At 46.3% G+C, this 12,056-nt stretch overlaps 1 protein-coding gene across 1 annotated transcript; it reads left to right on the forward strand.

The window, feature by feature from the left end:
* Positions 1–258: 258 nt before the first annotated feature.
* LOC311124395 (uncharacterized protein) lies at positions 259–6,603 on the forward strand (the record flags this gene model as incomplete). Its single annotated transcript, XM_084198554.1, has 4 exons — positions 259–372; positions 3,327–3,564; positions 3,666–4,533; positions 6,461–6,603. Coding segments are annotated over 4 exons (1,256 nt in total), but the record flags the coding sequence as incomplete, so codon positions are not given.
* Positions 6,604–12,056: the final 5,453 nt, after the last annotated feature.

Here is a 12,056-nt window from a genome sequence, read left to right on the forward strand (position 1 = left end):
CTGGAGGTGGGTACTGGGTCTGGTCTGGTCTGGTCTGGTGTTGTCTACTGATGTTCTGATGTTTTAAATGTTATCTAACAAACCTATTTTTTTTAAAGTTGGATTTTTTACATAATTTCTTAATTTAAGGCAGCAATATAAAAAATATACTGATAAAGCCTTGTTAAAAATCCACATGAACGTGTGTGGCAGTAGAGAGGCCTGTCTCTCCTCTCCTGCCTGTCTGTAAAGTGTTTGTTTTTCTCATATACATCTCAGTGCGGCCTGTGTACCGGCTGCAGTCCTCTCTGGATCAGGACTCTCTGAAGGTGTTGCAGCACGTTGAGAAACAGCTGGCTAATTTCCACCCAGCCAAGCCCCAGAGCCACGACTGTAAGCCCTACAGACAGACAGACAGACAGACAGACAGACAGACAGACAGACAGACAGACAGACAGACAGACAGACAGACAGACAGACAGACAGACAGACAGACAGACAGACAGACAGACAGACAGACAGACAGACAGACAGACAGACAGACAGACAGACAGACAGACAGACAGACAGACAGACAGACAGACAGACAGACAGACAGACAGACAGACAGGACAGACAGACAGACAGACAGACAGACAGACAGACAGACAGACAGACAGACAGACAGACAGACAGACAGACAGACAGACAGACAGACAGACAGACAGACAGACAGACAGACAGACAGACAGACAGACAGACAGACAGACAGACAGACAGACAGACAGACAGACAGACAGACAGACAGACAGACAGACAGACAGACAGACAGACAGACAGACAGACAGACAGACAGACAGACAGACAGACAGACAGACAGACAACAGACAGACAGACAGACAGACAGACAGACAGACAGACAGACAGACAGACAGACAGACAGACAGACAGACAGACAGACAGACAGACAGACAGACAGACAGACAGACAGACAGACAGACAGACAGACAGACAGACAGACAGACAGACAGACAGACAGACAGACAGACAGACAGACAGACAGACAGACAGACAGACAGACAGACAGACAGACAGACAGACAGACAGACAGACAGACAGACAGACAGACAGACAGACAGACAGACAGACAGACAGACAGACAGACAGACAGACAGACAGACAGACAGACAGGACAGACAGACAGACAGACAGACAGACAGACAGACAGACAGACAGACAGACAGACAGACAGACAGACAGACAGACAGACAGACAGACAGACAGACAGACAGACAGACAGACAGACAGACAGACAGACAGACAGACAGACAGACAGACAGACAGACAGACAGACAGACAGACAGACAGACAGACAGACAGACAGACAGACAGACAGACAGACAGACAGACAGACAGACAGACAGACAGACAGACAGACAGACAGACAGACAGACAGACAGACAGACAGACAGTAGACTCAGCCTGCACCCTATCCTCTACTCTGTCTGAAATCAACTTCTGCATGTGTCATGACTGTAAGCCCTAACCAGACAGACAGATAGATAGTTACCCTACCCTGTGTAGACTCAGCATGACTGTAAGCCCTAACCAGACAGACAGATAGATAGTTACCCTACCCTGTGTAGACTCAGCATGACTGTAAGCCCTAACCAGACAGACAGATAGATAGTTACCCTACCCTGTGTAGACTCAGCATGACTGTAAGCCCTAACCAGACAGACAGATAGATAGTTACCCTACCCTGTGTAGACTCAGCATGACTGTAAGCCCTAACCAGACAGACAGATAGATAGTTACCCTACCCTGTGTAGACTCAGCATGACTGTAAGCCCTAACCAGACAGACAGATAGATAGTTACCCTACCCTGTGTAGACTCAGCATGACTGTAAGCCCTAACCAGACAGACAGATAGATAGTTACCCTACCCTGTGTAGACTCAGCATGACTGTAAGCCTAACCAGACAAACAGATAGATAGTTACCCTACCCTGTGTAGACTCAGCATGACTTATAATCTACTACACTCTGTCTGACATCCTCTGTGAAATCAACCTGACTCATGACTGTAAGCCCTACAGACAGACAAGCCTGTGTAGGACAGAGTCAACATGCTTTATATACTCCAGCTATAATCTGTGTGAAATCCATTCTGAAATAACCTCTGCTACGCACTACTCTCTGAAATCCACCTCAGCATGTGCATGTCTCTTCCTACTTCATAAAGACAACACACCTGATTGGTCCTACTTCATAAAGACACGCCTGAATCTTCCTACTTCATAAAGACACACCTGATTCGTCCTACTTCATAAAGACAACACACCTGATTGGTCCTACTTCATAAAGACAAACACCTGATTCGTCCTACTTCATAAAGACCCACATGATTCGTCCTACTTCATAAAGACAAACACCTGATTCGTCCTACTTCATAAAGACCCACATGATTCTTCCTACTTCATAAAGACACACACCTGATTCTTCCTACTTCATAAAGACACACACCTGATTCTTCCTACTTCATAAAGACAACACACCTGATTCGTCCTACTTCATAAAGACACACACCTGATTCTTCCTACTTCATAAAGACAACACACCTGATTCTTCCTACTTCATAAAGACAACACACCTGATTCGTCCTACTTCATAAAGACACACACCTGATTCGTCCTACTTCATAAAGACACACACCTGATTCTTCCTACTTCATAAAGACAACACACCTGATTCGTCCTACTTCATAAAGACAACACACCTGATTCTTCCTACTTCATAAAGACAACACACCTGATTCGTCCTACTTCATAAAGACACACACCTGATTCTTCCTACTTCATAAAGACAAACACCTGATTCGTCCTACTTCATAAAGACAACACACCTGATTATTTCTCGTTTCGTGAGCCAGTCTCACACTATCCATACATCACCACCTTGTTGATCCTCATCTAATGATTCATTCCTTGAATTCCTCCAATCCTCATCAACTGCTGGTAGATTGTTTTCTTTCTCAGATTGGATGTGTTGGCCTTGGTGTCAAAGACAATCTGTAAAAGAAGACCTATTGTAATGTGGTTGTTAGTTTTAGAGGTTTTTAATCTAGAACAGCAGATGAACATCTTCCTCTCACTCTCTCTATGTTCTGTGCATGTTCACTGGATGTTTCATTCAACTGGCATCTTATCTTAGGCCTAGTCACTGTGATACTAGCACTGTGATTCATAGTATCACAAATACAAACATTTATTCATGTCTCCTCCCCCCTCCCCCTCCTCCCCCTCCTCCTCCTCCTCCTCCCCCTCTTCCTCCTCCTCCCCCTCCTCCTCACCTCTCCTCCTCCTCAGCATGCAGTGTCTCAGAGCTCAGTTCTCTCCATGAGATGGATACAGGGGGTTTCCGTCAGTCTTACCGTAAGATACAGGAGAAGGCCCTGCCAGCCATCCCTGACCACGACCGTGACCTTGAAGACATCCCTGAACGCCATCATCCCTCGTCCTCCTCTCAGACCCGTCGTTCCACACGCTACCAGCACCGCCGCAACCGCAGCATTGAGGAGGACCATCATCATAATAATAACAGCAGGTCGCCAGGAACAGGGGTTCAGACTGTGTGTGTGTGCCTTCATAGGGCCATGTGTATAATGTTCTGCATGTTCTAAGTTCCTAATGTGATGTTATGTCCAGGTGGAACCCTCGTTCGGAGCACCTGCAACGTAAGGCCTTCCTCCTGGGTGGGAAGACAGGCTCCCTGGATGAGCTGGAGGAGTTTGCCCAGTGCTACAGACAGAGAGGCCCCAGGGAGGAGCTCACCGTCAGGGACATCAGAGACACCGACCAGGAGTACGAGAGACTGGAGCTGCGGGAACGAGAAGGTGACCGGGATAGGGATCGAGATCGGGAATACTATCCGCCTTCTTACCGGGACAAGACGACGAAACGTGGTTACCGTGACAACAGTGATCGCGATGACCACGCAGAGACCTGGCGAGAACGAGATCGTCAAGAGGATCGTCATGGAGACCGACAACGCAGTCCGCCGCCCTCGCCCAGGAAGAGACGGGGCACGTGGGACAACGAGCTGGAGCAGCGCCCCCCTAAACCCCCCGCCCCTCCTCCCCCTCCTGGCCAGAGCCCCCGGGGGCGGGACTACGATGACGAACTCCTGAGCAACCTTTTGGAGCGCAAGACCAGACGGGGCGGGGCCAGTGACAGTAGGGGTGATAGGGGCAGGGGAGGGGGGCGGAGCGAAGAGGACACGCCCTCAGACACACCCTCAAAGGGTTCCAAGGGCTCTAAGAAGAGCAGCGGCGGTGGCAGTGAGCGTCACCATAGCCGTTGGCCTAGCAACAGAGAGGTGGAGTTGGTATTAGACTCAAGGGGAGAGGACTCTCTACCCCCGTACTGCCAGACTGCGTTAGAGCGGTTCAGAGCCGCTGAGCGCCCCTCCCCCTCCCCCCATTCCTCCCGCCCCTCCAACGGAGGCTCCACCCATAGCCACGCCCTTACCCTACAGCAGGAGAGCGGAGAGGAGCGGGACAAGCCCCGGAAAGTGGTGAGCTACATATAGGGTACACTCAGTATGGGTTAACTTCATCCACAGTAGAAATATACTAGAGAGATACTGTACTATAGTTGAGACTACTTATTTAGGGTAAAGATAACCCTATGCTCAAACAATACTGTAGCTGAGGCTGCTTAAAGGGATACTTCAGGACTTTGGCAATCAAGCCCTTTATCTACTTCTCCAGAGTCAGATTAACTTGTGGATACCATTTTTATGTCTCCGTGTGCAGTTTGAAGGAAGTTCCTAACTAGCTTTAGCGCAATTGCTGTACGTCTATGGTAACTGCTAGCATGCTAGTAGATACCATAGACTTCCAGTCATTGCGCTAACGCTAGTTAGCATTGGTTTGCAAAACTACCCCTAACTTCCTTCATACTGGATGCAGACATAAAATTGGTATCCATGAGTTCATCAGACTCTGGGGAAGTAGATAAAGGGCTTCATTGCCAACATCCCGAAGTACCCCTTTAAGGTAAGACAAGAGATAAGCTAATACCCATCTTTCTCAGGTATGGAGGCTCACCTTAACAGATATACTGTGACTCAGGTGAGAAAGGAATCAGTTTTAGAAGTTATTGCACCTGTGCCTCTTAGCCAGAGAATTAAGCATTATCATACCATTATAAGAAAAGCTGGAAACTATCGTCAAGATCTGAACCTGAACGACTTCACTTACCTTTTTTATCGTTCCATTCTGCAGATTTGTTTTACTTTTTCTTATTTCCTGTGTTTGTTTTTCTAATCTGATGCTTTACAACTGTTTTTTAATGGACTTTTATGGATGTAACTCAATTGATCTGTAATCAGTTACAATTAAAAGGCACAGGTGATTAGATATCAGATTTGTTCAACTTAACATCTTGACTACCACTACTACTACTTGGCTAATACCAGTGTTGTGTTCAGCCTTCTAACAGATGTTTTACCTCAGTTGAAATGGCAGAGCTAGGTGGAATCTCTTTGTAACCTTTGTGACCCCAACGTGACCCCAGAACCTGGCCTCACTTATCCTTCTTATTCTGCCTGCTTGCTGCCCCACTCCCAACTAACTAACAGAGCTTGGCTTGCTGCCCCACTCCCAACTAACTAACAGAGCTTGGCTTGCTGCCCCACTCCCAACTAACTAACAGATCTTGGCTTGCTGCCCCATTACCAACTAACTAACAGAGCTTGGCTTGCTGCCCCACTCCCAACTAACTAACAGAGCTTGGCTTGCTGCCCCACTCCCAACTAACTAACAGAGCTTGGCTTGCTGCCCCACTCCCAACTAACTAACAGAGCTTGGCTTGGCTTGCTGCCCCACTCCCAACTAACTAACAGAGCTTGGCTTGCTGCCCCACTCCCAACTAACTAACAGAGCTTGGCTTGGCTTGCTGCCCCACTCCCAACTAACTAACAGAGCTTGGCTTGCTGCCCCTCTACCAACTACCTAACAGAGCTTGGCTTGCTGCCCCACTCCCAACTAACTAACAGAGCTTGGCTTGCTGCCCCTCTACCAACTAACTAACAGAGCTTGGCTTGCTGCCCCACTCCCAACTAACTAACAGAGCTTGGCTTGCTGCCCCACTCCCAACTAACTAACAGAGCTTGGCTTGGCTTGCTGCCCCACTCCCAACTAACTAACAGAGCTTGGCTTGCTGCCCCACTCCCAACTAACTAACAGAGCTTGGCTTGGCTTGCTGCCCCTCTACCAACCAACTAACAGAGCTTGGCTTGCTGCCCCACTCCCAACTACCTAACAGAGCTTGGCTTGCTGCCCCTCTACCAACCAACTAACAGAGCTTGGCTGAGACGAGAGGGGTCTTTTCACTGCTACACTGGCCTAAATGAGCACAAAGCACAGCTTGCATTATGGCTTTACACTTTGCACACACGTGACTAACGTGAAGCTCTCCTTGCTGTTTTCTTTTAACAGAGCACTCTTCTTAGCAGAGACTCTCTCATAGTTTGATGCCTGGAGAGGACAGACACAGACACTGGGAAAGATACTGGGGATCATCCTCTACTTCCCATCACCCCATACTGGGGAGTAGAGAGGAGAGGTGCTCAGACCACACTGGGCAAGCAGAGAGCAGCATGGAGTGGTCAGTGACCTTGCATCCAGCAGCAGAGGGAACGGCTACCTCTGAGTGACAGGCAGTACATCCACTGGACTGACCATGGTACAGGACTTGGGATAGTCAGATCAGGCATCAGATATACATGGATCACCATGACCTTAGAAGAAGAGTAATGTTCAGAGCTGGGGCAAAGACCTCTGGATGCACAGGACACACAGCACTGTGTGTGAGTGAGTGAGTGAGTGTGTGTATTGGTGTGCGAAAGTGGTATGTGTGAGGGAAAAGTATAGTGCTTATTCCAGTCTGCTCTTTTGTGTGTGAGAGTGAATAGTTTCTCCATCTCCTTGTCCTCTCCATTGTATTGTTCTGTCTCACTGCCTCTCACTAACAACACACACTGAATGATGATGTCATCCCCGAGTTTCTGTCACTGCCACCTCTACACAGTGCACGCTCAGGGCATGCTCTTCTCTGTGACGTCGCTGAATGATGATGTCACTCTGGAGTTTCTATTCACCACCACCACCACCACTGCCCAGTCACGGTGGAAGGCTGACGTTGAGCCAACGTTTGGATTCCGTTGTGTGAATGGTGTGGATCCCCCATACCATTGTGTCTTTCAGTGCCATTGTAAAGCACCTCTTATTAACCCCATTGCTTGGCCTTGACTCTGTGGATAGAGGACACAGTGTTTCTTAATCATTGTGTTTGATACAATGATACAATATTGGTTATACCAAGTAAGTTCACTACTAACAGAGCCAGTGAGAGAAACTGGAACTTTATGGGCGGCAGGTAGCCTAGCGGTTAACAGCGTTGGGCCAGTAACCGAAAGGTCAGTGGTTCGAATTCCCGAGCCGACTAGGTGAAAAATATCTGTCTGTGCCCTTGAGCAAGGCACTTAACCCTAATTGCTCCTGTAAGTGGCTCTGGATAAGAGCGTCTGCTAAATGACTAAAATGTAAATGTACTGGGTTGTGATTATGCGCCATCTATCCTTTGAGGACTGTATTTGTTATGTAATAGTTTTATACCCAGGTTATCAACTCTGCCTGTCTGGGTGTTAAGTCATGGTGTGATTACAGTGCAGTAAATGACTGTGCCAGTGTAACAGCAAGCACTTGTGGGTACGTCTGTGTGTGTTTTAGATAAGATAACGAAGGTGTGTGTAGGAGCCAATCATGTTTGCTAATACTGTGTATTTAGTTGTATTTTATTTTGATTCATTCAGTACTTTTCTTATCAACGTTGTGTAAACCGCTAAACACACAACTTCATCTTCCACTCATTAGCACACACACACACACACACACACACACACACAAACACACACACACGCACACATTTACTGTCAACTTACCACAGCTTTCTCTTTCTTATGCCTGTAAAACCTGTAGCAGGATTCGTTACAGTCATTAATGTTTAGTGTTGTTTTTTTCCCCAGTTCTTTCATTGTATTGTTCATTGCTTTTGTGCTTTTCTATGTTATTGTATTTCTATGCTTGTTCTATGTCATTGTGTTCCTGTGTTACATTTATCTGTGTGTGTCTGATGATAGCAGCCCCGCTCCCTGTCTGTCAATGAGACGTTGTTTCACAGCCCCGCTCCCTGTCTGTCAATGAGACGTTGTTTCACTGAGTATAAGTCATAGGCAACAGGCAACAATGGCTTTGTTTATTATGATCATTACGTACTGACTGTTACTCTAAGAGATCTGGTAATCACACACACACACACACACACACACACACACACACAAAACAGACCGTATCTTGGGAAGTGCATGTTGGTGAACACTAAACACACACTTTAGTTGTATTTCTCCTTTAGGTTACCTTGTTAAAATAACTTGTTCCATAACTGGGGCTTTTTGCAATAACACCTGCCGTCCATTCCAAACCATTTTCGAATGAACTATTTATTATTTAACTCCAGAGATGCAGTCTAACCACAGCATTTACCTCAAACACTGTTGACCAGACAGCTTCAATCTCATTCAATAAAGTCAACTTAATCTACACATCTCTTCTTCACTGTCCTTCATTCAGTTTGTAAGGACCTTTTGTCACCCTTTAAGTGCTATGTCTTTATGTTAGTAAAGTATGTCTTATAAACTATTGTAGCAAAGTATGTCTTATCAACTGTGGTAGGTCTTATAAACAATTTGTGAAGAAACAATGTAGTTATTATGAAGACTATATGAATGCTCTATAAAGTCTTAATATAAGTGGGTCTGAGGCGCTGGCCGGACTCATGATGTGGCTTGGGGTTGGGAGGTTGGGGAGGGGCTGACTGCTCAGCTCAGGGTTGTATGTGAGGAATGTGGTTGAGTAACTCCTTCCTAGGCCTGAGAGCCTCAGAGCTTACACACACACTAGCCTGAGGGTAGTGATGACATCACTTCTCTGAGAAGATAACAACTCTGTCAGCTAGATAACAACAACTCTGTCAGCTAGATAACAACAACTCTGTCAGCTAGATAACAACAACTCTGTCAGCTAGATAACAACAACTCTGTCAGCTAGATAACAACAACTCTGTCAGCTAGATAACAACAACTCTGTCAGCTAGATAGCAACAACTCTGTCAGCTAGATAACAACAACTCTGTCAGCTAGATAACAACAACTCTGTCAGCTAGATAACAACAACTCTGTCAGCTAGATAACAACAACTCTGTCAGCTAGATAACAACAACTCTGTCAGCTAGATAACAACAACTCTGTCAGCTAGATAACAACAACTCTGTCAGCTAGATAACAACAACTCTGTCAGCTAGATAACAACAACTCTGTCAGCTAGATAACAACAACTCTGTCAGCTAGATAGCAACAACTCTGTCAGCTAGATAGCAACAACTCTGTCAGCTAGATAACAACAACTCTGTCAGCTAGATAACAACAACTCTGTCAGCTAGATAACAACAACTCTGTCAGCTAGATAACAACAACTCTGTCAGCTAGATAACAACAACTATGTCAGCTAGATAACAACAACTCTGTCAGCTAGATAGCAACAACTCTGTCAGCTAGATAACAACAACTCTGTCAGCTAGATAACAACAACTCTGTCAGCTAGATAACAACAACTCTGTCAGCTAGATAACAACAACTCTGTCAGCTAGATAGCAACAACTCTGTCAGCTAGATAACAACAACTCTGTCAGCTAGATAACAACAACTATGTCAGCTAGATAACAACAACTATGTCAGCTAGATAACAACAACTCTGTCAGCTAGATAACAACAACTCTGTCAGCTAGATAACAACAACTCTGTCAGCTAGATAACAACTCTCTGCTATCCACTATAGGGCCTACTGTTGTACACTATATGACATACAAGAAGTCTTCAAGACGTAAAGACGTAAACTTCAGTTTAGCTCCGTGTTGTCACACCCGTAGCACACAAGGGGTCTGGTTCCCGGACACAGAAGCAGCATGCTTTTAGTCTAGGACTAAGCACAAACTGGTTCCGGGAAACTGGCCCAAGAAGTCAAACCGCTTCAGACGTTTTATTGCCATTACAAATAATAACATCTGGTCCATATTGGAAACCCGGGGACAGGATACAACTGAGGACTGAGTAGGAAAGGTAGAGCAGCTGTTGTCATCCTCTGTGGATGAGAGTACAATAGCAGGAAACCACTGGAGGTAAGGCTGGGCATGTGCAGAGTAGAGTGGGTGTGCTAATGGGAGAGAAACAATCTGTTAAGGAATTCCTAGTTCCACATACCTTACCTACAGAGACAGAGACACAGACGTGTGCAAGCATGCACACACAAAAACACACACACAAACACACGGATCAACCGAACGTCAAATGGCTGACGTTCAAAGGAGACGAGCCCCGCTTGGCCGAGGCTCCTCATGTCAAGTGAAGAAATTCAATGAAGCGACACACTCACACACTCTTCCATTTGTGGTCAGTGTCTATGAGTACTACCATGTGCTGTAGTGAAAGTGGTTGGTTGGCCTGGGTGAGAGACTGGGGGTGCCTCCCAAATGGAACCCTATTCCCTATTTAGTGCACTACTTTTGACCAGGGCAAACAGCACCCTATTCCCTTCATAGTAAACTATTTTTGACCAGAGCCCAAAAAGTAGTGCACTACATAGGGAATATAGGATGCCATTTTGGAGGCACCTTGGCTCCGCCCTGAGACCTGTTGTCTCCTCAGAGTTGAACAAGTAGCATGTCGGTTGCCAGCTGGGGGGGATCATCAGGCCGCTGGCTCTGCCCTGAGACCTGTTGTCTCCTCAGAGTTGAACAAGCAGCCTGTCGGTTGCCAGCTGGGGGGGATCATCAGGCCGCTGGCTCTGCCCTGAGACCTGTTGTCTCCTCAGAGTTGAACAAGCAGCCTGTTGGTCGCCAGCTGGGGGGGGACAGCTGGCTCTGCCCTGAGACCTGTTGTCTCCTCAGAGTTGAACAAGCAGCCTGTCGGTTGCCAGCTGGGGGGGATCATCAGGCCGCTGGCTCTACCCTGAGACCTGTTGTCTCCTCAGAGTTGAACAAGCAGCCTGTTGGTCGCCAGCTGCGGGGGACCGCTGGCTCTGCCCTGAGACCTGTTAGCCCCAGGCCTGTGGGGCTCTATGGGCTTTACATTCACATGGTAATGTTCTGGGGCTGCAGGCTTTGTCCATTGGGAAACTGTGTTCACAGGGCTCTAAAACACTGCTAAGAGGTCTACACAAGACAGTGCCAAATAAGACACAAAACAGAGGGGGAGAGATGGGGGGGGGGGGATTATGGGAATGGGATTATTTCAATGAAATTAATCAACTAGTATTATAGTGTGGACTGAATTGATTCCCACCCTGGTCTAAAACCGTCACAAAGTCAGCAACGTTTGTGTAAGCATAGGGCCTAGGCTACTGGTGACATCCAGTGGTTTCATACTAGACTTACAGTCCCCTGGATCACTTCACCTGTTGTAGGCTAGTGAATTTGCCTTTTAAAATTAAATTCATCTAACATTAAAAATGACTGTTTTGAATGAATGTATTCAAAATGAAGTAAAACATTTCACTGTAGGCTAATTATTGCGTAACAATATCATGTGACAAAATAAGACCCCAAATTCACATAAAATAAGCAGAATATTAATAGATGTATTAAAGTAATTATGTAAATATCGAATCATTAACATATTACCGATTTACCGTTGCTTTCATTCTGTATTCTCATAGCGGCATTTTAATTCAAACTGTGCCCATTCTGCGGTAGGAAGCACCTGTCTACGTCACATACAGCACCTGTTTCGGGGTGGGGTCTGTCTGTCTCCACAGGCATCAAACCAAATTCCTGAAAGGTGTCGGACAAGGAAGGAGCTATCTTTAAGTCAAGCCACAAGGAGGACAGACAGAACAATGAGGAGTCTGTTTCGGAGGATAATGTAGATATTTCTTTTGTTTTGTAGATAATTAATTGGACGAGATAATATTTATTAGTTTA

This window comes from Coregonus lavaretus (genome assembly GCF_964263955.1).
Source record: "Coregonus lavaretus genome assembly, contig: HAP1_SCAFFOLD_4444, whole genome shotgun sequence".
Classification (NCBI taxonomy): domain Eukaryota; kingdom Metazoa; phylum Chordata; class Actinopteri; order Salmoniformes; family Salmonidae; genus Coregonus; species Coregonus lavaretus.